The following is a 26,068-nucleotide window of genomic DNA, read 5'->3' on the forward strand; positions in this document are numbered from 1 at the left end:
TTTTTTTTTTTTTTTTTTTGTACTTTTTTTTGTCATTTTACTTTTTTTTAATCCTCCGATAGGAGAGTCCAGAGGTACAGGTGCCAGGAGCCAGGGAAAGGGGTGGAAAAACAAAATGAACAATAAAAAGAAAAAAAATCACTCCTCCCTCTGTACCCCGAGGCCCGCCTGCGCCCCATCCGCGTGGGTGAGCACCAGGAAAGTCGAGTGTCCAGCCGGTGGTGGTGGCGGTGGTGGTGGTGGTGGTGGTGGTGGTGGTGGTGGTGGCGGCGGCGGCGAGCAGTCAGCAGGCCGACACCAGGCCCTTCTGGAAGGGACAGCGTCGCTTGGGCCGGGGGCCCTCCTCATCCTCATCCTCTTCATCTTCCTCATCCTCTTCCTCCTCTTCTGAGGATGATGAGCTGTCCAGCGTGAGGTCCACCACGTCGGCTCCTGGCTTCCCGTTCTCAACACCGCCTACTGCGCCGCCCCCTCCACCAGCGCCCCCGAGCGCGCCGCCGCCACCACCACCACCATTGACGTTGGGGGTGGACAGGAGCCCGTTGGCGTCCGAGGTGCCTGAGGGCAACAGGGAGAGGTGCTCGCAGCGGGGACACGGCAGCCAGTGAGGCGCAGGGACCCGGGACATCCCCTGCGCCTCCTCGATCGCCGCTGGGTCCCCAGAGCCCCGTACAGGGCCCGGCACACGGCGGGCGCCCCGTCTGCCCCTCCCTCAGGAGCCCACTCACCGAGCACGAGGATGGGGCACTGCGGGCTGCAGCTGCGCTCCTTCTCGGCGCGGATGGGGCACCACGAGCCGTCCACCAGGTACTCAATCTCGTCGGCATCCTCGCACTCACTCAGGATCTTGGAGAGGAGCCTGGGGGGGCGAAGGGCTGACTCGGGCGGCAGGGCCACTGTCTCCCCACCCCGCTCCCCTGGACTCGGAGGAGCTCACTAAGTAAGTCACTCCCTCCTTTGCAGAGGCGTTTCTAGGATGGCACCCAGCAGGGCCTGCGCCCTGAGGGCCGGCTCAGCCGCCCCCTCTCCCCTCCTCTGAGCGAGGGGCCTGCTCGGGCGGGGCTCCGCGTGCCCGCAGTTAGCGCCCTGCTCGGGGCACAGGGACTGCCCTCTGCTCCACGGCAGGAGCCCAGGGAAGCTGGTCTGGGCCCCCTACCCTCCCACCCTGATTCTGCGCTGTCCCTGTTTACGGACGAGGCACCAGGTGTGGGCAGGTGGGCCGTGCAACACGCAGCCCCCTGGAGCGGCTCTGGGCCGGGCAGGAGGTAGAAGGGGGCCGCTACATCCCTGCACATGTGACAGCACCCACAGCGAGCCAGGCCCAGCGGGACGTGCTCTGGCCCTGGACGCCGTGCCACTGACGTACTGGCAGCCAGGCCCGCTTTACAGATGGACAAACAGGCCTGGGGTGGTGGTAAGCTCCCCGAAGCCAACGAGGCCAGAAAGCAGCCCCTCTTGGGTCCATTCCTGGCCCTGCCACTTCCCGGCCACGGAGCCTCCATCTCCCCGCCCACGAGGCGTATGCAGCGCCCACCACATGTAGCAGCTGGGGGCCCACGCCAGGTACAGGGCACGCGCGTGCCCCAGCAGCGCTGCACCACACCACCCCCGGCACTTGTTTCACGTCAAAGCTGCATCTGCCTCCAAGAGACTCCAAGCACCTCGGGTGCAGTTGCACAGAAGGGAGGCCCTTTCCTGCTCCAGGACACCCTGGGGCCCTCCCTCATCACACTCACAGACCAGCCACCGCAGGGCCACTCTGCTGTCTATGGCAGGCCCCACGGACACCTCCCACGGAAAGGCCCTGTCCACAGCGCCTCCCCCTCCTCCAAGCCCAAGTGAGAGCAGTAGGTCTTTCTGGTGAAGTTCCCCATGCCCTCCTGCCCCACCCCAGGCCCAGCCGGGAGTGCTCTGAAGGCACTCTGGGACAGTCCTCATGGGCGCCCCCAGAATCACCCAGCTCCAGTACAAGGGTGGGACAAAATAGCCAATCCTCCAGGAAAATGCACGAATCAAGGACCCTGCCTCCAGGAAGCCTCCCTGGCTATGCCCAGGCCCTGGGGATGCTGGGACTGTGGTCTGGGTGAGGCACAGCCACACCTCCAAACCCCAGGCCCATCTGCCCCTGGAGCTGTCGGAGCTGCCGCCACTTGAGCCTGGGTGACCCGCTCTAGGCCTGTGAGGGTGGGGGGAGAGGCAGGCACGGGGCCGCACAGCTGCCAGACCAGGAACAGAGCAGCCATTCAGCCCTGGCCCTTGTGCCCGGCCCCAGGGGCCTCCTCACTCCACCCCAAGGCTAGACGGCGTGGGGGCACTGGGGCGCGGCAGCTCAGCCCTGCAAGGGAGGGGACCCGGGCTCCGAGCTGGCCTGGTCACCTATAAGCTGGGCACGCCGGGGCAGGTGATGGCCCCTCTGAGCCTCAGTCTCCTCATCTGTAAGGTGGGAACGATCAAGGCCCACCTCCCGTCATAGTGGGCGGGGATGGCTTGACGACAGCCAGGAGTGGTGACCCGATGGAGACAAGCACCAGAACTTGGGGACGGATTCATGCCAAACCCCTAGAGGCCACAGGCATACCCCCCGCAACACGCGTCTGGGCCCTCACGGACTGCCAGGTGCAGCGTGTGGCCACAGACCCAGCCTGGCCACGGCCTCTCTCCCTCCCCACCCCCCCAGCTCTGGGGACAGGACATGGGTGTGGTTGGCGCCTGGCAGGAGCTGCTCGGTCAGGTGCTGGGCTCAGTTTCTGGAACCTAAGACCTGAGCAGTTTCCCTTTTGGGGAGAATGGCCTATTTCCTCTTGTCCCCCCTCCACTCCGTGGCACTGTGGGGGGGACCTGGTGGTTAGGTCACGGGGACAGCCTGGCTGCACACTGGCGCCACCTGGGAAAACATCACAGGGGGTATAACGGAGACCAGGCTAACTGTTGTGTGGGAAGCAGCTCTTTGGCTTGTGCAGTGGCCGTGAGGCTGAGGCTTCCCAGGGCTGCTGCTCAGCGCGGGGGGAAAGCAGGCTCCAGATCTAGGGGGTCACAAGCACCATGGGCTTTCTGGGCCCAGGGCGCCTAAGCTAACAGCCTCCACCTTTGTAGCCAAGGCCCCGAAGAGCCCCCTGCTGCTCCCTGCCCCAAGGAGGGCTCCCCAAGCAGAGGGCTCCCCAGAAAGTCAGGTGCCCCAGGGGGCACACAGGGCCACCCAGAGCCTCACCCGTCGATGATGAGCTGGTCGTAGGGGGCTGGTTTGTCGCACACGGGGCACATCCAGGTGGGCTTCTTCTCGTTCATCTGGAGGTAGAAGACGGCATCGAAGCACTGCAGGTGGGCGCAGGTCTCCGCCCGGCAGGGCACTGACAGCCGCATCTTCACCAGCTGCGGGGAGGGGGTGGCGTCAGCGGCCCCCCGGCCCCGCACTGCTCACCCTGGAAGGCCCCACACCGCGGGCATACCCCGACTCACTGGGCAGATGAGGGAGACCCGCACGCCGGTGGTGGCGATCTCGCTGTCGGGGTCCAGACGCAGCTTCTCTTTGACTGCAGAGAAGGGGATGGCTGTCGTTAGTACAAGGGACAGAGACGTCTGTGGGGTCGGAGCCAAGAGGCAAATTTTTCTAGCACCTGCTGACGCCAGGGTAAGACGGTGCACACATGGAGCAGCCCAACATCCACCTCCCAGGAGGCTGGGATGCACATCTCGGGGCCAGAGCCAGGGCTGCGAGGGTCACCTGTGGAAGCGTCCTGGCAGCGGCTGGTTATTCCGGACAACCTGGCATGCCGACGAGGCAGGCCGTCCCAACAAGCCCACCCTGCTACACATTTCCACAGCCCCAGGCCTCTCTTGGGAAAAAGATGGGAGCCCACGGGGCCGTCCACCACAACTGTGTATCCCACACAAACGATCCCTGATTCAGCAAGAAGGGAGACGGGCCGCTTCGGAACGGTCCTGACGGCTCCGCACCACATGTGGGGCGAGGACGACCAAGGCTCCTGTCCTGAACACCCCAAACCCTGCAGGGCACGAGCGAGCCCCCAAGCACAGCTTCTTGCGTGACCAAGTCCACCCAACTAAGTAAAAGCTGACCGGCGCCTGAAGCCAGAGGCCTCATGGAAAATGCTGGCAACAACATGCAAGGCCCCCTTCTCAACTGTGAACACAGACTAGAGGAAAAACTAGAAGAAAACGCATGCAGAGCAAAACCTGGGGTGGACCCGCAAGGAGTTGCGGGGTCTCCCTCCCTCTGGACCCTTTCAGGCTCGTTCTGTCTGCGTTTGTTCTGCTCTCCGTGGGAATGGGAAACCGGCCGACAGACGCCCAGAGGACAGACTGACCGCAGACCTGCCCCTCCTTCCTCCATGCAGCCCCTCCTCCTCCCCCCACAGGGTTGGCACATCCCCACCCCACTCCCCAGCTGTCCCGAAGGCCACATCAGCCCTTCACACCTCCATGTGAGTTCCCACCTCGGGACTCGCCTCTCTGGTGAAATGCCAATGATGACACAGGCACATCAGTTTTTGAAGCAAGGCCCCCTCCCCGTGACACAGAAGGCTGGGGCTACCGGTGAGACAACTACAGGACTTCCCGCGGCAACTAGAAACCCAGTGGCCTGGCCTGAGGCTGGCTTCAGAGAGGAAACCGGACCATCGGAGTCAAGCAGGGGCCCCACATCCCATACACACTGCCCCCAACAGCACTGCGGCCCCTGCCCCTCCCAGAGTTCCACGCCCCACCTTGTGGGCCGAGGTTGAATCCTGCCTGCCCCCAGGCTAACACCTGACCCTCTGGTCAAGTCCGGCATTGTACCCACAGGGAGACGGACAGGTGGGGGGCGCTTATGAAGAAAGAGCTCTTTGAGGGAAGTGGGAGGTGCTGGGGTGGGGTACACAGGCGGGAGCCCTGCCACTTTGCGCCAAGTGTCCCCAGAGGTCAGATGGAGACCCTGCCAGGTCCCTCGGCCCAGGACTGTGAGATCTGGTCAGAAGGAGCATCACCGGAGAGGGCCAGTGACTCGCCCGAGGCCACACAGCCACCATGGACACAGACACGAGAGGAGAAACTGATCTGGTTTTGTCTGCCCGTCCTTGGTGGTTCACGTTCAGCCCTCGCTGTCCCCCCGGCCCCCTTAACACAGCCAGTCTGGTCTCCATCACCGCCCCGTACCTGCAGCAGTGAATCGGGTCTGCCCTGGCCGCCTGTGCCCCAGGCCCCCGCCTCTCAGCACCCCGGCTCACTGGGCTGGGGGACCCGCCTCTCACGGCCCTGCCTCAGGGCCTCCTCGCAGGCTCTTCTGCTGCCCAGCCCCCCTCCTCCCACACCCCCTGGGGTGACACAGGCCCACAAGCTCACCAAGCGCCTTGCACAGCTCTGGATGCTTGACCCCGATGGTTTTCAACCTCTGCAGCAGCTCTGAAGAGGTCAGCTGCCGCACCAAGTACAAGGCCACGGAGTAACTCTGGGGGCAGAGGTGGGGGAGGGGTGGTCAGGCCCAGGCAGGGCTTGTGGGAGGGCGGCAGTGGTGGTGGGGGGGACAGGCGGGCAGCACCCCCACCCCACTCACCTTGCCGTAGTTCCCCCAGGTCACGGTGATGCGGTTGGTGGCCGAGGACAGGTACATGAGGTGGGTGAGGTTGATGGGGCGGCAGGGCCTCTTGGGCTCCACTCCAGGCTTATTGGAGGGGTAGTAGCCCTGGAAGCAGACATGGGGGCTCAGGCCTCAGAAAAATGTTCCCTTGTAGGCTCTCTGCCCCATCCCGCACAGGAGGTCCCACTCACCGGGACTGAGCAGTAGCTGTGGTTGACCTTCACGGCGATGTTGGGTGGGTACTGGTCCTCCTGAGGGCCGCTGGTGTCTGAGTAGCAAATTCTGCAACAACAATGTGGACCGTGAGGCCAGCAGGGGCTCTGGACAGAGGGGCGGCCCTGAGAGGCAGATGGGTGCGGGGCCAGGGTGGAAGAGCCCATCTGGCAGGCGGATCACAGTTCTGGATGGCACAAGGGGCTCTCCGGGCTCCGGATCTGGTCTGAGCGAGCCTGTCCTGTCCACAAGCAAGGACAGAAGGCAGGAAGAGAAGAGGAGGAGGGAGGAGCCCAAGAGAAGCTGCCAGGAGGGAGAGGGGCCTGACAGGGGTGCACCCGGGGAGGACACGGGGCTACGGCCAGCAGTGGTCCAGGCCCGCCTGGGCTTACCTGAGGACGACCTGCACGGCCTTGATCCCGGGCTGCAGTTCTCTGTGTGTGCCGAGGAATCAGAGGGGAGGAGAAGAGGGGTCAGTGAGGCAGGAGAGCACTCGGCCCACCAGGCTGCTCCCTTCACCTGCTACCTTCCCTGGCAGCCGAAGGTCAATGGCTGTTGACTACAACATTCCCTCCTGTTTACTCACTGGTGAATTGGGCAAATGACCTCCTCTCTTTGTACATATGGGGGGATGTCCATGGGATATATTAAGTCAGTTGGTGGACTCAGGCCTGGCATGTGCCAAGTGGGCCAACAAATGGCTGCTCCAGTGGTGATTCCGGTCTCAGCTGGAGATCGAAGGGCCTCAGACAGCAGGACTGACAATGGCCTCTGTCCCTCAACTGTTATGGCTCAGTGTCCTCATCAGGGCGATCCTGCCCCTGCTGGACCCCAGGCAGTGCCTGGGGACAGGTGTGGTTCTCACAACAAAGGGGACTCCTACCGTCCAGTGGGGGGCGGGGTAGGGGTAGGGGGCCGGGATGCTGCTCAGCCCCTCAGGGTGCCTGGGGCACCCCACTCCAAAGAGTGACCCAGCTCCAAAACCAACAGTGCGAAGGGGAGCCCCACTGAAGGGGAGGGTACACCAGCCCACCTCTGGGGGCTGCAGGTCAAAAATGGTATGAGCACGCAGACTGAGCACAAAGCCCGGGACATATGGCAAGTGCTGAGCACAGAGGGCAGGGCTTCTGCTTCCCTCCTGCGGAGCACAGGGTCTACAGCAGGTCTACTGAAGGCTCCCTAGCCCAGCCCTCTAGATGGCCCGAGACCATGCAGTCTACTGCCTGCCATGGAGGCCAGCAGGGGTGCAGGGAGCAGCGCACCTGGAATTCCGGATCAGCTCCACTTGCCTTGGCGTCAACGCAAAGATACATGGGCTCTCTTGAAGCTTCTCATTATTCTGTGGAACTAAAGATAAACGCAGAGTCAGGGTTGCCCCTGGTCCCCGGTACAGAAGCCAGCCACATCCACTTCCATGGGCCAGTCCCTCCTTAGACTGGGAAGCTGGGAACAGGAGGTTGAGCCTCACTCAGGCAGCTGGGCCTGTGGGATGGAAGCAAGACCTCTAAGGAAGAAGTGCCTCCGATTCAGGGAACACCCCCAACCCTGGAACGGCCCTGGGAAGCAGCAGCCTTCATGGCTCTCTGGGGTTCAGGTCTCTAAGGAAGACAGAGAAGCCCTGGGCTCAGGGAAAGGAGCCTGCTGGCTCGGCAGGACACAGTGGGACAGCCTGCATGCCCTTGGGCCAGCTGCTTCACCCGGAGCCTGTAAGATGCCAGCAACAACTCTAGCCGCACCTTGTATGGCTGTTCCAGGCACCCGCGGGACAGAGGTCCTGCCTCGGTCATCCATGGCCAATAGTGGCAGAGATAGGAGTGAAACAGTGAATCTCCCAAGTGCACAAAACAAGAGTCACGGAACAGCCCAGCTCACAGTGGGAGGCATGAGGGCAGCAGGGAACACCATACAGAGCCACACCAGCCATCCCAAAGCACCCACTGGGTGCAGAAGTAGAGGAACATCTGCCAGCAGATGGAGACCATGTGGTGACAAGCTGACTCTCCACTCTTAGTTATAACTGCATCGAGAACCCCTGGGGTGATCAGAAAGTCTCTGAACTGAATGAGAGTATACAGTGCTCCAAAACTTGGGGGAAGCAGCTAACACAGTCATTAGAGGCAAAATCATAGCTTTAAACGCTTCTGTTAAAAAACACAGGAAAAGGTTTTGAATGAGTAACTTGCATTTCTTCCACAAAAAACTAAAAAAAGAAGAGCAAACTAAGAATGAAGTCATTAACAGGAAAGAAACTAAAGATAAAAATAGAAAGCAACAGAGAAAATCAAGCCAGAGTTCTTTGATAAACTAGCTAGAATGAGCAATAAAAAAAGATCGTAAACATACATACTGTCAGAAACGAAAAGGTAGACAGTAGTACAGATCCCATGGTCTTTTGGTTTAATATTGGAATGTAACAATTTTATGGCAATCAATTTGAAAACTCAGATGAAATGGACAGACTCTTCCAAAGATCCAAATGACCAAAACTAGCAACAAAAGATAAAGGAAGTTTGAGAAGCCCTTTACCAGTTAAAGAAACCGAACTCAAAATTAAATACTTTTCTGGGCAGCCCAGGTGGCTCAGCGGTTTAGCGCCACCTTCAGCCCAGGGCCTGATCCTGGAGACCCAGCCTGCTTCTCCCTCTGCCTGTCTCTCTCCCTCTCTCTCTGTGTCTCTCATGAATAAATAAAATCTTTAAAAAATAATAATAATAAATAAAAACTTTTCTGCCAAGAAAATCACAGATCCAACTGGTGAGTTCTATTAAGTTTTTATGAAACCATATAAACATTTATGAACTTTCAAAAAATAAAGAATTGCTAACTCACTTTACAAGGCTGACATGACCCTGATTCTAGAACCTGACAAAACAATATCAAGAAAGGAAAATTATAAACATTTCTCATGAACACTGTCATAAAAATTCTTTAGAAAATATCAGCAAACATCCAGGCCCTTGGGATTTAGCTCAGGAATGCAACATTGGTCTAAAACCCCTATACATCCTCTAGCATGGCTAAAACGGAAAGAGCAACAACTCCAAGTGCTGACAGGGATGCGGAACGAGCAGGATTCTCTGCTATAGGCACAACCCCTCTGGAAAACTGTATGGCAATTCCTAACAAAGTTAAACATGTACCTACCCAGTAACTCAGAAACCCCACTTTTAGGTATCTGTCCCCCATATAAATGGAAATAGGTCTACACAAACACTTGCACGAGGACGCTCATGGCAATCTTATTCCTGAAGAGACCTAAACTGGAAACTGCTGAATGCCTGCCAATGGAAAAACAGATAAACAAGCAATGGTAGGTTCACACAGTAAAATAAAACTGATGACCTAGACAAGCGCCCAGGCATATCTAAAAGTCAGGGTGCCGAACCACAGTCGGCAGATGCCCAGAAGTACCCGCTGCACGTGTGCTAGGCCACGTCCACAATGGGCACAGCTAACCCACAGTGACAGGAACCGGAATGAGGGCTGCCTCTGGGAGTGTGGGAGGCGAGGGATGGGCAGGGGGGCGAGGGGTTTTACATAACGGGTATGTTCCGTTTGCTGGTGTTTGGGTTCCTGGGGTACACTCACTTAGCAGGACTCCGTACATAAATTATACCTCAACTTAAAAATACACCTATGCTGAATAGGGGTGCCTGACTGGCTCAGTCAGGGAAGCGTACGACTCAATCCTGGGTGGGGGTTGTGAGTTCAAGCCCCACGTTGGGTGCAGAGATGACTCAAAAATAAAATCTTAAAAAACCTAACCAATGACACCGGAAAGCCGCCTGATCGCAAGACTGGATGAGACGTGGCTGGCAGGAACGGAAGCCTGGAGGGCAGGCCATCTCACTCCATCTGCCCACACCAACACACAGCGTGGGACACAGCGGCCCGCCTGTTCTTAGAAGCCCAACTGCAGGCGTGCTCACACACCACGGATGGGCGAGGCCCGCGGGCAGCCAGTACTCAGAACGGTTTCCATCCGATGACTGACGACCTAAGTGCCCGCCGACCTGGTCTGGTGAAGATGCGCTCCAGAACAGCAGACAGAGGCAGAGTACGTGACCCCCAACACAGCGAAGAATCCAGAAGCTCTTCACACTGATACAGAGTAGCTTCCAAGATGTTTTCTTCAGGTGACGGCAGGTGGTGCGGGCAGGTGTGCATCACACGCAGACTCCGGTCGCCGGCAGAGAGAAGGGTCGGCGCAAGTGCATGTCTGCTCATCTGTGTGACAGCCATCTCGGGGCTGGGGGCTCTGTGAGAACCGGCCACGGTCACCCCCTCAGAGTAACTAGGAAAGGCACGGTGCCAGCTTTCTTTGTACCGCAAACCCCTTCCAACAGAGCTGTACATGCTGTTCCCATAAAGGGCTGGAGTGTAAATAGTTTTGGTTTTTAATGAGCTACGTGGTTTCTGCCTCAATGTCCCTACTCTGCCTTCTACCACAAAAGCCATCAGAGACAGTAAACGGACAAATGGGCATTGCTGTGTGTCAATACAGCTTGGTTTAGTAGAAGAGGCAGCCAATGAAGTTGGCCCCCGGCCCTAATCGGCCAACTCTTGCTCCAGAACCTTCTGAATTCTAAACCACAGCAGCAGGTAACCTATTTAAAAAGCAGACACAGGGACACCCGGTGGCTCAGCAGTTGGGCATCTGCCTTCGGCTCAGGGCGTGACCCCAGGGTCCTGGGATCGAGTTCTGCATCGGGCTCCCCACAGGGAGCCTGCTTCTCCCTCTGCCTGTGTCTCTGCCTCTCTACCACTCTCATGAATAAATATTTTTTTAAATAAAAACAATAAATAAAAATAAAAAGCACACACAATTTTTTTTTTTTTCCACAATTTGGATTTAAAAACAGCTCAGGGTCAGAAGCCAGACCACCCAGGGTTCATACCTGAGTCCTGCCTGGGGCACACTATCCCCCCCCGCCCCCCAACCCCTGGGTGCCTTCTGTACACGGGACCCATTTCTCAGGGCAGAGAGCTGCATGCTTGTTTATTGAGGGCCTGGTCAGTCCCTGCAGAGTCCTGGTTAGAGCCCCTGAGGAGGGCCATCTAACTGGGGAGTGGGGATGCACAAAATCCACCTGCAGACATGCCCAGACCTGCCCAGAAAACCAAGGGGCAATTATTTCTGACGGGGCGGGACAGCGCAGGGGTGCTCACATACCCTCAGCTGGGCTGTGACAGCTGAGTGAAGCCAAGAGTACCACCCTCAACCCCACCCACTGGCCAGGGAGCTGTCCCCAGAAACAAGGAAGGCAGATGAGTTCTATCATGGGAGACCAGGAGTCCGGGGTCCCCTCCAGGGCTCCCACTTCTATTTTTTTTTTTTAATTTTATTTATTCATGAGAGACGGGGGCGGGGGGGGAGGAGGGACAGAGACACAGGCAGAAGGAGAAGCAGGCTCCATGCGGGGAGGTGGATGTGGGACTCGATCCCGGGACCCCAGGATCATGCCCTGGGCTGAAGGCAGGCACTAAATCGCCGAGCCACCCAGGTGTCCCCAGGGCTCCCACTTCTAGATGATGTCCCTGCGGGGACAACATTTGGATCTTCTGCTGCACCACTGGCCCCAGGTAGCTAATTGCTCTCTCAGGAAGCCAAGTAGCCAGTGGGAGGCAAGCTGCCACCTCAGCTGCAAAACAGCATGCCCTACAGAGGAAGGGGGTGGGGGGCCCCCAAACCCAGGCCTCCATCATCCACTGCCAGTGGCAGCTCCACCCTCTCAGCTATTCAGGGCTGAGCCATGGGCAGCATCCACGATTCTTGGCACCCCCAACCGCCCCCACTCCCGCATCAATTCCCAGTTGGCTCCAATTTAAAAACACAGTAGCAAGGTCCCTTCCCCACCACTCCCGCCCCTCTGTTCAGTAGGCAAAACCCTCGCTGGCCCCCTGGTTCCCCAAGCTCACCGCCTGCCACTCGAGGGATGCTGTCCCCACCCCCAGTGGCCTTGATCCCATGGCAGCCATCCTGGCCGCCACCTCATGCTCCTCACATGCTAAGGACAACCTGCCTTGGGGCCTTTGTATTGGACATCCCCTCTTCCAGAACATTCCTCCCCCAACTACTTAGATGGCTGATGTCTCTGAAGTCTACTCAAACGCTGCCAGAATGACAGCCTTCCCCAAGCACTTTTATTTAGAAACTGCAAGCCCCCCAGCCCCCCTGCAATCCTGGTAACTCCCCATGTCTCCTTGCCTGCACGATTTTAAAACTCTTACCTCCTGAGAATAACAACTTCTCAGCGTCTTTGGATGATGAACATGAAACCAACCCAAAAGTACCTCTGCTGTGTCACACAGGCTGCTGCAAAGCCATGGGGGCCCTGCCAGGTGGTGTGTGGACGAGAATGAGGCGTCTGTCCCAGGCCTCAGAGCCCCCCAGAAACTAAAGGGAGGGAACCCCCTGCTCCCAGATCCTCAGAGAACCAGCCTCTGGTTCAATCTAAGACACTAACAGAGAACCCCAACACGACTGTCTCTACTCCGGCTGCCAGGCCCATACAAACCACAACCAGCAAACAATGCTTAGTGACCTGAGCGGCCACTCCTGATATGGGGGGGGGATAGATAAAACAGTAGTTAGGACATTGCCACCATTTCAGAGGATCACACATGCAAACAAGAGTGGCAAGGACAAGCCCAAACCTCCAACAGAGGCCTGACTCTGTTTCATACAACACACACACACTTTTGACAAAAGTTTCAATAAGAAGCAAAAGTGGGCAGCCCAGGTGGCTCAGCAGTTTAGTGCCGTCCTCGACCCAGGGCGTGATCCTGGAAACCTGGGATCGAGTCCCACGTCAGGTTCCCTGTTTCTTCCTCTGCCCATGTCTCTGGCTCACTCTCTCTGTGTCTCTCATGAATAAACAAATAAAATCTTTAAAAAAACAGAAGCAAAGAAAAAGATCTCAAATCAGTTGGGACAGACCTGGTCTCCCTCCCACTGGCCTGTAGCCTCCTGCACCCTGGGGCCTGAGAGGGATCAAGGCTCGTCCTCCAGACCAATGCCCCCAGACCCACACATGGTCTCGAACTCCGGCCCCAGCTCCCCAGATGGAGAAGTCAAGGTCTGAGAGACAGTGTAGGCAGTACAGGTGGTGCTAGGGTGGCACTGGGGGAGGAGATGGGAAAACAGGTGCTCCGGGCTGGGTGCAGGGGCCCTTGCCAACGGCAGGGAGCCAGGAGGCACAAGCCCTGGGTCAGGGGCTCTGGGCTCACACCCCAACTCCTCCACCCAGCTGACAGGCTCTTGACTTGCTACTTATGAGATTATGGGGATGGGACAGGGTCACACGCTGAAGCAGAGCCAGGGAATGCCAGTTCACGGTGATTCTCACTGCAGCCCCTGAGCTGCTTCTCAGGTCCTGGACTGGGCGCCTCCTGCTCCGCTCTACACCATGGATGCAGTGACGGGATGAACCCTTTCCGGGCCCAGGTATTAAAGAAGAATACCTACAATCAAATAAGCCACATCAGGGCTGGCGGCAAGGACACAGGGGAGGACAAGGTGGTGATGAGAAGGTGAAGGAAGGTAAGCAGGAAAGGAAGGTGAGTTTCAGGGTAGGTGGCAGGGGAGGGAAGGGCCATGTGGCATCTGGGAAAGTGTGACAGACAAGGTTCAGCACACGGAAAAGCCCTGGGGCAACTCTGGGCCTAGTGTTTTAGAGGAACAGTGAGGCCTGTATGCCTGGATGGAGCACAGTGGGCAACGGGAAGGCAGAGAGAGAGGAGAGGAAAGCAGGAAAGAAACCAGGCAGAAACAGTGGTCACGTATGTTTTGAACAGAGGAAGTTTCCTCTGGCTTCTGGGGAGACTAGTGACGTGTAGGGAAGAAGCCAAGGAGGCAGCTGGGCAGCTGGGCTATTGGGGGTGCCCTGTTAGCCTAGTAGGTTGGCCCGCCGGCCTCTTGAGCTAGGAGACCAGACCTGGGATGCCACATGACCACCCAGGCTCTCAGGGCACAGGATGGACCTGAGGACCCAGGGAGAGAGCATGGGCCTTCGTGTGCACCCTGGCTGGCCGCTAGACGGCACATAGGCCGCTCTGCCTCTGTGCACCCCGCGGGTTAACACCCACCTCAGAGAGGACCCCAGGAAACGAGACCTGGAAAAGCTCACCAGACTTTCGAGGATGCCAAAGCCCTCAGTACAGTCTCGCTGGTCGCCACTCTCCCCATGGCCTGCCCACCTTGTGTTCTCCAGCCTCTCCCTCCCTCTCTCCTCCCACGCCACACTCCGCTCTAGTCACGATGACTTCCGTCCCAGAGCCCTCGTTTACTGCCAGGCCTGGGCCTGGAACACACTCCCCTCCTCCTTCCTCTCTGTCAGGCTAATGGCTACCCACCTCTCAGGTCTGGAAGGTGGTCTCCTCCAGGAAGCCTCCTGACTGCCACCTCCCCACATATATGTAACAAAGGGCCCCTGGCCCTGACTGCCCCCTACGAAGCCTGCACTCCCCAACCAGAGCATTCCTCTCCTGGCACCACTTATTCACCTTTAGTGCAGCTTCCCAGCAAAACACACCAGGCCAGGAACCCCACACCTCCCCTGTGGCTTGGGCAATACCAACCCAAAGGCTTGAGAGGCTAGATGAGGGATACACGTGTGACCTGCACAACAGGTGGGTGCTGGACCAGTGGTCCTCCACCAGCATTGGTGTTGGCTACCCCTAGGGGTACCGCAGAAAACCAGGGACACTTGAGAGTTGTCACAACATGGGGTGGCTCCTTCACTGCTCAGCAGCAAGGACACAGCCCCACAGCCTGAGATGCTGGCCATGGATTGCTGAGGAGCCTCCCGGAGCAGCACTGCACGAGATCAACGTGTTTCCTTCCTTCCACCCACAAGTCTCATGACGGCCTCTCCTTTCTGCCATGCACCCTGACAGAGGTCTGGGCCTTCCCAGTCAGTCTCTGGCCATTGCCATCTACCTTTAGGCTATCAGGTGCCCAGTAAGCCCCCAGCTGCAGTGGCACGACCAGGACAGTGTTCCCTGGCCCCACTTGGGTCCTGCTGTGGTCAAGAAGCAAGTGCCCCTCCCCTGGCTGGGATGGGTAGAAGAGCCAAGCTCTCTGAGCTAACAGGAGGCCTGAGGTCCAGAACCTCTACATGGTTCAAAATGGGTACCTCCCCACAGGGGTACAAGGCACTATGACTCAGGGAGGGGTCAGAGTCGGGAAGATGGGAAGACGGTAAGATGGTTGAGCATGTGGCCCCAGAGCCCCTTCCTCTGGATGCTGTGTGACCTTGCACCGGTCTCCCGACCTTTCTAGGTGCCAGCCACCATCCAGAAAGATCATCTGTCTCCTAAGGTCCTTCCAGCTCCATTATTCTCCTCCCCTCCCCCAACCCAAACATTCCACTCCCTGTGATTTATGTCTCCTCTGCACCCGGCGCGGTCTCCATCCCGAAGCTGGAGCTGGCTGGCGGCTCTTCCGGGGAAACAGACTAGAGTGTTTGGACCTCATTCTGGTCAGCAGGTCATGGTCAGGAGCGAGGGGGAAGGGGAAGCTGGCTGAGCTTGAGCCTCATGAAGTGGCTCTTGGGCAATGCCAGCGCTGCAGAAGTCACCAAAGGGAGGGACCCAGGTTGAGAAGTGGGTGGACAAAATCACTGGTCCTGGAACAGAGGGGACCGGACTGCTTCAGGGCCAGGTCTGTGCTCATTGAGGACTCTCCCTAGGAACCTGGCAGCTGCTGGGGGGTTCCTGAGGATGGGGGTTCCAGGGAAGAAGTATGTTCAGGACTGGGGCAGGGGAGTGGGTGGAAGCCAGGGCAGGGCGGGGTCAGCCTCTTTGTTCTGAGCCGCCAGCAGAGTAATTCCTGGTGTAGACAGGGGAGCAGACTCTCCCGGAGATCAGGTGACTGGGGTCCCCAGGGGCTCAGGGCAAAGTGATGCATTATGGGGCGGGAGTGGGAGCGGGCCATGCAGGAAGGAAGCCTATAGTCCAGGCAGGGGAGGGAGACCGCTGGCCCTTGAGTTCAAAGTCACCTCTGTCCCCCGCCCAGTGCTGAGCCTGACTTAACTGCTTCCCGGTGAAAACCCAGCCTCCCTATCATGAACAGCATCCCCGAGTCCTTAGAAACCTGAACCGTCAGCCTGACCTTCAGAGCCAGCCAGTCCCAAGGCCCCCAGAGCCTGCCGGAGAACCCCTGGGGGTAGGGGTGAATGGGTTCTAACATGTACAGAGGGGAGTGGGGACGAGCAGAGTGTGGAGGCTGGGATTGGGGGAGGAGTGAGGCTGTCCTGGAGAAACTCAGGTTCTCCAATGCTGCCGCATTAAGTTTACGACAGGTGCCGCTAGGGCAACTTACTCCCCACTTGGGGGCTGGTGACAAACACTGCAGAGAGAAGGCAGGAGAGATCAGAGCCTCGAGCCGAAATGGGGCCTTGGGACTCCAGAGCCTGGACGACCAGCAACTCCTCCCGCCACCTCCTTCAGCCTCACTCAGAACCACAGCCCCCTCGTCCAGCCTCACAAAGCTCCAGAGCTACAGGAAGGAGGAAGGGAGGCAGCCGCATCCCTCCCACTGCCCCCCAGCTAGGGCTGGACAGAGTGGGCTGGCTGGCATGTGGCTGGCGTGGAGCTCTCCATGCACAGAGGGGCCCCTTGGCTGAGCAAGACAGGATGCTGGGTCAGCAGGGAGGGAGGGAGTGAACCACACGGCAGAGAGCCCGGTGGGTGGGGGCACGGAGGGGCTGTGACCTCTGCCACATTACAGAGAAAACCAACTCACAACCAGGGCCAGAGGCTGGTGTGCAGCGGGGGCTCGGCAAAGACGTGGGAGGTTGAAATGGAGATGGGGATGAGGGCTACAGGGAGACAGCAGGACCCACGGTGCCGACACATGCTCGGGGCACCTCCAGGACTGCCGGAGGGAACCTTCATGAGGGTGGGGTGCTCTGCTTGCTCCCTGCCATGTCCCCGGGGTGGGCGTCCCCAGGGAGGGCTTCCATGGGCATCCACCTGGCAGGTTCTCAAGGCAAAGAAGACAAGAATGATGACAAAAGGGGTCTCCAGGACCACACAGGGACCCCATCAAATCCAAGGGGGGCCAAGAAGCCCTCTTACTAGACTTGCCATCTGGAGCCCTGGAGGCGCAGGCAGCTGTGGCTGGTGGGAGCACATGAGGCCGAGGCCAGGCTGACGCCCACCCACCCCACCACTACCACAGATGCCGGAGAAAGACCAGGGGCCCATCCATGTGCAGCACACCATCAACCTTGGGAGTCAGAGAATTTCTCTATGGCAGACAGGAACCACAGGGCCCTGGCATTGTCTCCTACACTCCTGGCGGTGTCCCACCTCTTGGGAGCACAGCTAGCCATTCCCTAACCAGCTGGCCCATGGTGACCAGACTGCACCCCACTGGCCAAGGTTACTCCGAAGGCCGCCTACCAGGAAACAAGCCTTTTGCAGGAGGAAGGGAGATCAGATCCAACTTCCAGCCCCTCTGCCACAGGGAGTTAGAGCACACAAGCCAGCATCCCCAGTGGCCCCCAGAGATGCCTCCCTCCGATGGTCCAGGCCTGGCCCACAACACAGAGCTGTTCTGTGTGACTGATAGAGTGTGGCAGTTAGGCCACTTCCAAGCTGAGGTCATGGAGACGACTTCTAGCTGCTTCTGGCTTCTCCCTGTTCTACATCATTCACTCTCAAGTGCGCACACTAACTCTCCCACACCATCACTGGTTCCAAAGGAAGCAAGCCATCATTCCACGCTGTCACGATGCTCAAGCAGTCTATGGAACCCACATGGCAAGAAGTGGGGTCTCTGCTGACAGCCAGCAAGAAACCAAGACCTGCCAGCAAGCATGGGAGTGGGTGGCCCCCAGCCCTAGTCGGGCCTTCAGATGAGACCTGATGAGTGACCGTGTATCAGGTTGTATCAGGACCACTCCACTAAGTCACTCCCAAGTTCTAACCCTCACAAGCTGAGAGCAGATGAGTGCCTGTGGTGCTAAGCTACTGAGATTCAGGGTACTCATGAGACGACTCACCAGGTTGCTGATAGATCCAGAGGAGGCTCTTGTGCTTCCTGGGAAGGAAAGCCCTCCCACCCCCACCCCTTGGCCCTCACTGCTTCCCAGGAGACACTCTGGGTCAGTGACTGTGGCTGCCCAGAGGCACTGCGAGAGTGCAGGTCGGGGCCCCCCACCCCCAGGTGGTGGCAGACTCACCCAGCTCTGTAGGCTTCAGCAATTCATCCAGCATGTTAAAGAAGGGAAGCTTCACCAGACGCACTTCCGGCTTGAGGGTCTTGGTGGGCAAGCGTCCAAGTCCATTCAAGTACTTCCCATAGAGCACGGGGTAGTCAATGTTGGGGCCCGAGAGGGGAGTCCTGGGCACCGTGCCAGCCCGATCGTAGGTTGAGTGCATGGTCAGGGGGTCCAGGGGCCGGTGGGGCTGGGGGACAGGCTCTGAGCTCTTCTTGGCGTAGCGCGTTTCGTACAGCTCCTTGATTTTCTTGAACAGCTCGGGGCTACAGTCAAACTGGACCAGCTGGAGGGCCCGGGTGACAAGTTCGTGTTTAAGTCCGCTCTTACTCCGGCCAACAAAACCCAGGAGCATCTGAAGATCGGAGACTCGGAAACTCATCACCATGTTCTGGGGAAGAGCAACCACAGATACACACGCTCAGAGGAGACACAGCCAGATTCGGGGACTGCCAATGGGGCAAGGGGCTTCGTGGAGCCACCTGGGCCCTAAACGGGGGGGACAGCGAAAGGAGAGCCCATCAGGTGCTGCCTGGCCCTCCCTCCAGACCCCCTTCACTCTGGTGGGCAGGAGCAGGAGCCCAGGAGGAGGAGGAGGCGTAGGCACCAGGCCCACCAGCCCAGGCTCAGTCCCACTTCCATGACCTTGCTCACGCTGCCCGCTCACCCTTCCCTATGATGCCCCCTCCCAGCTTAACCCTGCTCCCCTCCACCTCTTCCTCCTCAAACCTTCCTCAGCACTGCCAACGCAGCAAAAGCTTCTGACCGCCCCCCCAACACACACCGCTGCCTTCTATTTTAAGTTCTCTTTTCCCATCTTCAAGCCTGAAAGCATCCCCAGGGCAGGAACTGGGAATCTTCCTTTACCCGTAAACAGCCTCAGCCACTCCCTAGCCAAGAACACTAATGGCCTCTGTGACCCTCAGTCTCTTCGTCAGGATGACAGGACCCACTTCGTTGGGATGTGGGAAGGACCAGATGAGGTAACATACGGAAAGCAGAGAAAATCAACGTTGGCCACAAACACATTTTCCCTTCAGTCTGGAGTATGGTAGCCACGACTTAATACCAATCACTCGCCAGGAACTGAGCTGCACATGTGATCATATACTCAACGCTGATTCTTATGACAATCCTGCTGGGCTGTGGGGAGCTCCACATGACAGCCAAGATTCAAACCTAGGCCTGACTCCAAAGCCAGGGGTAATTTCTCTCTATTGCACTAGGGGTGTCCACATGGGGCTGAGCACTGGTGAACATCAAACGTCTGCTGATCATTCCAGAAGGCCTTCTCTGCCTCGACCCTGTGGACGTTGGGACTGGATTGTTCTCTGGGGCGGGGCCATCCTGGGCACTGTTGGGTACTCAGCAGCATCCCTGACCTCCACCCACTCGATGCCAGGAACTCTCCCCAAGCTCCCGTGGTGATAATGACAAAGGTCCCCCAGACACTGCCAAGTGTGCCCTGGGAACAGTTTCGGCCCATTTAGAACCACGGGTCTGAGGAGAAGGCTTTGGGAATACAGCAGCCACGGAGGCTGTGAGCTGTGGCAAAGTGATGAAAGAGGTCTAGCAGAGTCTGGCACTTACTACCTGGCAGGGTCCCTCCGACTAAATCAAACCAAACACGAGAGCTCAGCTGACGCTGATGTTTTCTTTGGGGCGGCCTGACCATAGCCTGGCCTCGGGGAGACTCTGGGACGCCAAGGGGACTGACACTCCGCAATATGCTACATAAGCAAAGTATCCTTGAAGGATGGATAGGCCGGCAGGGTTTCAGGGCCACCCACACTGAGCCCCAAAGCTGGCCTGCAATGAATGAAATGTGGTGGGGAAAAAGAAACTTCCAGGGGAATGGGGAAAACAGGTACAAGTGATGAAGGTGTATATGGGAAGCTGGCGGGCACAGGGCAGGACAGCACCCAAGGAAACCAATGAAGCCCTTAAATTCAACTTGAGAGTCTGACAGTTAGAGGTGGGTGGGAACCCTGCCAGGGTGTTTACGTAGCAGTCTCACTGCCAGAAGGCTCTGGTGTTTCCCGTTTCCTGGCTGTTGAAGGGTGAGGCGTGTAGTCTGAGGGCAGCACCAGGACTCAGGAGCTCTGGGTTCCTAGGCAACCCCAGGTCCTCTGTAGGGTCCCTCTGCACTTTGGGCATCTCATCTACCCATGCAAGATGTGAGCCCTCTAAGATTTCGGCAGCCGTCCACCAGGTTCCTGCTGATAGCAGAGAGGCTGTCAAGGCACAAAATGACAGATACACACATGTGGGGCTGCCCATCCTGCCTGCAAAATCTCAAGGGGGAGCCTTTTCCCGCTGCAGGGCCTTCCTCCTATTCCCACACTACAGATGTGGAGCATCCGCCACACACCAAGCACAAGGGCTCTTTGCGGCCACGAATCTCACAAGGGTCCACGCCCACCAGGCAGGTTAGAAAACCGAGGCCCCGTGAAAAACGTGGCTGGCCCAGAGCCTCCCCACGTGTCAGTGGCAGGAGCCATCAGAGTCCCAAGGGCACTTCCTTCCACTCCCACCCAGCTATCTGGGGGCCTGGGGACCCCTCACATCCCAGCACACCTCCTGCCTTGGGACTTAAGCAATCTGTAGGCTCTCAGAGAGCCCAGAATGCTTACAAAAACACAAAGACTTCACCTTCCTTGGCCTGACTTCCTACCTTGAGCAGAGAAAATAGGCTTGCAGACAAGATGTTTCTTCTGGAAGAGGCCCAAGGCCTTGGAGGGGAGAGGAGACGTCATGTGGAAGCTGAGTGCCCTCCACGGAGCTAAAGGCAGGTGGGCTCGGTGTGCCGAGTCTGACCACAACACATCTTCTACCATCACCCCGCCCCTGGGAGCACCCTGCCCCCGCCATGGCCCAGCCCTTTCACCAGGTTGGACATCCGGAGCTGCCGCACAAGCATCCTGGGGCACATCCCTCAAGCTGCCATATGTTCACGACTCGGATTTCTCAGCAGCTGCCACCACCAAGGAGCCTGCCCTTGACACTGGGAGGGGGGACAGTGTGAGAGGGGCACAAACATTCAGGAAGAAGCCCCAAGCACTTTGCAAATCACTTCCTGCCATGGCTTCATCCTACCCGCCTGCCCCTCAGATCTGTGTTTATAAACAGCACCAGGCCCCCACGGCTTCCAGAGTCTCAACTCTGGGCTTGTTTGGAGCTATGTGGAAAAACATCAGCCTGGATAGAGCTGCCGCGCTTAACTTAACCCGTCTCGGGTATAGGTTCCTCTGAATGTGGCGGAAAGTTAAGGTCCTTATCGCCAGGAAATGGGAGATCTGTGCAAAATGCTCCCATCTCAAGGGGTTCCCAGACTGCCTCTTCTCCCCAAGCCCTCACAGGGGCCTCAGGCAAAGGCGGATTTCCAAGTTTACCAACAAGCCCCTGTCATTCTCCCTGAGGACCAGCCTGTTTTGAACTCCAAAAGACAAAATCTCCAGCCCCTGTTACTACAAAAGGCTAGGTAAGCACCTAAAAGAAGAGAACACTTCAACGACACCTAAGACACTCCACAGTGGCAGCCACAGACTAAAGAAAGGCGCCCGAGGCTCGGAGCGAGCTGTGTCACTGAACAGAGGCTCACGTTCTAGAGAACTTGAAAAAAGGGTCAACTTGATTTAATTGGGGTGGGGGCCCCAGCCACCGGAGGGTCAAGTAGAGTTCATGAGATCATATTTCAAGGCCCTGGATGGTATAAAAGAATTCAGTCCCTACCGTCTGGCTGGGACTGGGACCGGGTGGGGGGTGGGGTACACCCAGAGTCACAGCCCTATGGGACGGCTTTATTTGAGGGCTCCGGGGGTCCTCAAGCCCACTGGCTGCTACCTTGGGCATGCAGAGTTCAGACTTCCACATCTCCAGGGCAAGTCCCAATTTCTCAAAACCCTACAGAAGGGCAGAGTGTAGTACAGGCATTGAGGGGGACGCTCCAGGGGGAAGGGAACTGCATTTCAGATCTCCGCAGGAAGAGAAGGGAGATGGAGGGAGAGAGAGGAACAGGAGAAAGAAAACATTTACAGGTCAGGACCTGGGGAGGGAAGATCAGTGGGAGGGGAAAAGGCGGAGCCTCTGTCCAGGAAAGGTCCGGTCTCCCACCTCCCGGCCACCAAAGGCCTGGAGTAAACTTCTCAGGGAGGAAGGGAACAACCCCACTGTAGTGTGGGGCAAGGTACCTGGAAGACAGTACCCCTGGAACAGAAATGGCCTCTATGGGATGTGGAACCTGGACCCCAAAATGGAGCATGAGGGAGAAGCACTAGAAGCACTAAAGAGAGAGGGTGGAGAAGCACTCTCCATGAACCAACACAAGAAACCAGCAGAAGGGAAGAGGCAGCCTCAGAAGCCAGAGTTGGGGCGTATAAAGGGATCTAAAGTAGGTTCTGGGGAGCTGCGTAGACACAGTACCACCTCAGTAGAAGCACTTGGGAGTATAAAGGAAACAGCCGGCACAGGGTCTAATTCTGTTAGCGTGAAGTTGAGAGACCCCAGGAGCAGAGTCCAAAATCTCACAAACGCTGTCCCGAGAGTAAAAACGGGGAGCAAGGCAGAGCCCAGGACCCAAGACCGAGGAGACGGGCACGGAGGAAGGCTCTGAACAGGGAACAGGGGCAGGGCTCCATCCCAGGCGGGAGAGCAAACTCGAGAGACCCGGTGCCCACTCCGAGGGCGAGCGAGACGGTGTCGGGAGGGGGGCGGGGCTCCGGGACCAACGCGGGAGCCGAAGCAGGGGGGCGACCTCCAGCCCGGGGTACAAACCCCCAAGCGGACGCGGCGTCTGGGGGGTGCTTCGGGACCCCGGCCCGTCACCCCGGGCGCGGGAAGCGGCGGCACAAGGGGCACGGGGCCCTTCTGAGCAGGGAGTCGCCAAGCCCGGCCGGCCTGCTGGGCAGGGAGGCTGAGACCCAGGGGCCGACCCTCGCTGCCACGGGGGGCGGCGAGGCGAACACGCTCCCCCAGGCCAAAGAGCAGGAGCCCGGCTCGGGGCGCGGAGGGGACGAGCAGCCCAGCCCGTCAGGCTGTCCGGGAGGCGCGGCCCTGCGCCCAGGCTCCGGGAGACTCGCCCCCAACCCCTCGGGCGGGCGGGGGGGCGACCCCGCCTCACGCCCGGGAACCAACCCCCAGCGCGGAGGCTGGGGTAAGGTTTGGGGGGCCCCGCCCCCGGCCTCCCCGCCCCCCGCCCGCACCCGGCGCGCCAGGGCCAGGGGCGGGCGAGGGGGCCGGGCGGCGAACCGCAAGCGGGCCGCGCCGCGGGGCCCCGGGCGGAAGGCGCAGACCTCCGCCCGCCGCCCGGCCCCCGCCCCTTCTCCCGCCCGCCCGGGCCGGCGCCGCCGCCGCTCACTCACTTTGGCCTCCACCAGCTCCGCCGCCATCTTGGCCACCAGCGTCCCCCGCGCCGGGAGCCCCCAGCCGTCGCGTCACGTGACCGCCCGCCACTCGCGGGCGGGGCCGCGGCGGCGGCCAATTAGCACCGCGCGCCCTCCTGCCCCCCCCCGGCGCGCGCTGCCCTGCAGTGCGCAGGCGCGTGCGACCGCCGCCCGGGCCCCGGGCCAATCAGGACGGCCCGACGCTGCCCCCCCACCCCCCCCCACCCCCCCAGCGCCTCCCTCGCGGCGACCACGCCCACCCCTGCCGGCGTCTGGCTACTTAAAGGGATACGCGTCACGCACAGGTGGGGGCGGGCGGTGGGGCGGGAAGGGGACAACAATGCAGCCAGGTGCGCGGCCCCCGCGCTGGGCCGCCGGCCAGGTGCGCGCCCGGACGCCCGGCGGCGTCGGGGGAGGGGCCGGGGCTCCGGCGCAGCGGCCTCCGGCGCGTGCAGCGGGGAGCCCGTCCGCGCGGCCCGGTGCAGCCCCGGCGGGCCCGGCGCCCCGCGCGCTCACATCCGGGTCCCGGCGCGGCGCCCCCCGGCTGGCCCAGGGCCGGGCCGCGAGGACCTCCCCCCGCCCGCTTCCCGCGGCTCGCGCTGCCCCGCCCCCGCGGGCGACCCTCGCGCGGGTCCCGCCTCCCCGCCCGCTGCAACCTTTGGAATCGGCGCCGCCTGGAACCTCCCCTGCTCTAGAGCCTTCCTGGGCTCCCCAGCGCCCGCCGGCAGCGCTGCTGCAACTCGCCTGTGCCGAAGGCGGGAGGCGACAGGACACCCCTGCGTGCCCCGGCGGCGCCCCAGCGTGCGGCTCTGATGCGGGGGTCGTGAGTTCCAGCCCCACGTTGGGGAGCGGAGGGGGGGGGCGAGCTTACTTAGAAATAATAATGCTGACATCTAAAAAAAAAATTTTTTTTCCAAAAAAATGTATGTTCCAGGGCTCATACCCTGAGTTCATGATTCTCAGGAAAGGAATTAAGAGACATTTAGGGAAGCACCCCCCAGAACACTCCAAATATGTTAGAGTAATTTTTTTTATATATATAAAATGCAAGAGGAAAAAAAAAACCCACGGTGATGACAATTTCAAAATTCTTAAGTTAGAATCCAGCTGCACTTGCAATTGCAATTGTAATTGCACAAGACCTCACTGACCTCACCCCAAGCCTAATTCTCGGGGTTTGTTTTATTGTCATTGCAATCTTTAAATTTTCCGAACGGTTTTCAGATTTTGTAAGAAGCTGCAGAGACCGTGCATAGAGTTTTACCTACTCTTCACAAGCCAGCTTCCCCTAATGATAACATCTTTCATAAACACCGTGTGTTGTCTAAGCCAGGACAGTGAAGTCGGTAAAACGCAATGCACTCGGGTACAGATGTCTACATTTCTCCAGTTTTTACGTGTACTTTTTGGTGGTGGCGGTGTATAGTTCTAGGAAATCTGATTATACATGTAGATTCTTGAAACCATCATGGTTCTAATGGTTTAAAGCGTGATAATGGTTTTTATGGCTGTGTTTTAAGAACAGTCAGTGAAGGGGCATAGGGGTGGCTCAGTGGTTGAGCGTCTGCCTTTGACTCATGTGGTGATCCCGGGGTCCTGGCATCTAGTCCTGTATCAGGCACCCTGCAGGGAGCCTGCTTCTCCCTCTGCCTGTGTTGTGTCTCTGTCTCTCTCATGAATAAGTAAATAAAAAATAAGTAAATAAAATATTTGATAAAAAATAAAAAGCGAAAAGTACTTGTGGGCATATTAACAGAAGAAATGATGCAGGATTTGCTGTAATAATGAGAGTGTGCAGGCGGTGGGGAGAGAAGAGGTGAAACTAAACGGAGGGGGAATTGCTCATTATTGAGGCCAGAGCCTGGATCTCTGAAGGATTGTGATAGTAGCTAAGACTGCTGTGCTCTTACTCTCCCAGAACTGCCAGGTCAAGCTCTTTCCCGGAAGTTAGGACTCTAGTTGTCCTTCATCTTCTGGAGTTGAAACCCAGGCTCAGAAATGAGAAGCAGCCTGACTTTGGCAGAGGGAGAAGCTTAACCCAGGTTGACCCGCTCCAAGACCACAGTCATAAATTGCATTAATCTCTTCTGTGAGATTTTTTTTTAAATTTATTTATTTGAGAGAGAGAGAGAGAACACACACACACACACACACACACACAGTGGGGAGGGGCAGAGGGAGAGAGAATGCTAGCAGATTCCGTGCTGAGCATGGAGCCTGACCCAGGGCCTGATCTAATGACCCTGAGATCATGACCTGAGCCCAAAGCAACAGTTGGATGCTCGCCAGGTGCCCCTTCATGAGATAGTAATAATTTATCCATAAATTGAGCAGTTAAATACCAGATACTGTTTTGGATCAGGGGTCAGTAAACACTTTCTGTAAAGGTCTAGATAAGAAATATTTTTGTCAGGCACCTGGATGGCTCAGTGGTCGAGTGTCTGCCTTTGGCTCGGGTCATGATCCCATGGTCCTAGGATCAGGTCCCACATCGGAATCCCTTCAGGGAGTCTGCTTCTCCCTCTGCGTAGGTCTCTACCTCTCTCTGTGTCTCTGTTGAATAAGTAAATAGAATCTTAAAAAATTTTTTTTTCGGGATCCCTGGGTGGCGCAGCGGTTTAGTGCCTGCCTTTGGCCCAGGGCGCGATCCTGGAGATCCGGGATCGAATCCC

The 26,068-nt window shown here is 58.3% G+C and overlaps 1 protein-coding gene across 3 annotated transcripts; it reads right to left on the reverse strand.

The window, feature by feature from the left end:
* On the reverse strand, positions 1-23,481 carry PIAS4 (protein inhibitor of activated STAT 4). Of its 3 annotated transcripts, none has more exons than XM_038567775.1 (11): positions 23,376-23,481; positions 17,980-18,406; positions 7,051-7,135; positions 6,181-6,222; positions 5,767-5,857; positions 5,552-5,680; positions 5,341-5,446; positions 3,457-3,530; positions 3,209-3,369; positions 729-859; positions 1-558 (listed from the first exon to the last, which is right to left on the reverse strand). In XM_038567775.1, exons 1-11 carry the CDS (start codon positions 23,400-23,402, stop codon positions 284-286), a joined length of 1,548 nt encoding a protein of 515 aa, XP_038423703.1. In that variant the 5' UTR covers positions 23,403-23,481; the 3' UTR covers positions 1-283. The 3 variants fall into 3 exon arrangements, with proteins under 3 accessions (XP_038423703.1, XP_038423704.1, XP_038423702.1); XM_038567776.1 differs by having other exon boundaries at positions 17,980-18,504; positions 23,376-23,446; XM_038567774.1 differs by lacking the exon at positions 23,376-23,481 and adding an exon at positions 20,903-20,962.
* Positions 23,482-26,068: the final 2,587 nt, after the last annotated feature.

This window comes from Canis lupus, chromosome 20, assembly GCF_011100685.1.
Source record: "Canis lupus familiaris isolate Mischka breed German Shepherd chromosome 20, alternate assembly UU_Cfam_GSD_1.0, whole genome shotgun sequence".
NCBI classification, from domain to species: domain Eukaryota; kingdom Metazoa; phylum Chordata; class Mammalia; order Carnivora; family Canidae; genus Canis; species Canis lupus.

Excerpts from the sequence above, each read along its gene's own strand:
- PIAS4 (XM_038567774.1), bottom strand. The coding sequence starts at position 20,947 with ATGTGCCCCAGGATGCTTGTGCGGCAGCTCCGGATGTCCAACCTG. Across the intron at positions 5,447-5,551 it reads CCTGGGGGAACTACGGCAAG|AGTTACTCCGTGGCCTTGTA; the intron begins GTGAGTGGGGTG and ends CTCTGCCCCCAG. Across the intron at positions 3,531-5,340 it reads AGAGCTGTGCAAGGCGCTTG|TCAAAGAGAAGCTGCGTCTG; the intron begins GTGAGCTTGTGG and ends CCTTCTCTGCAG.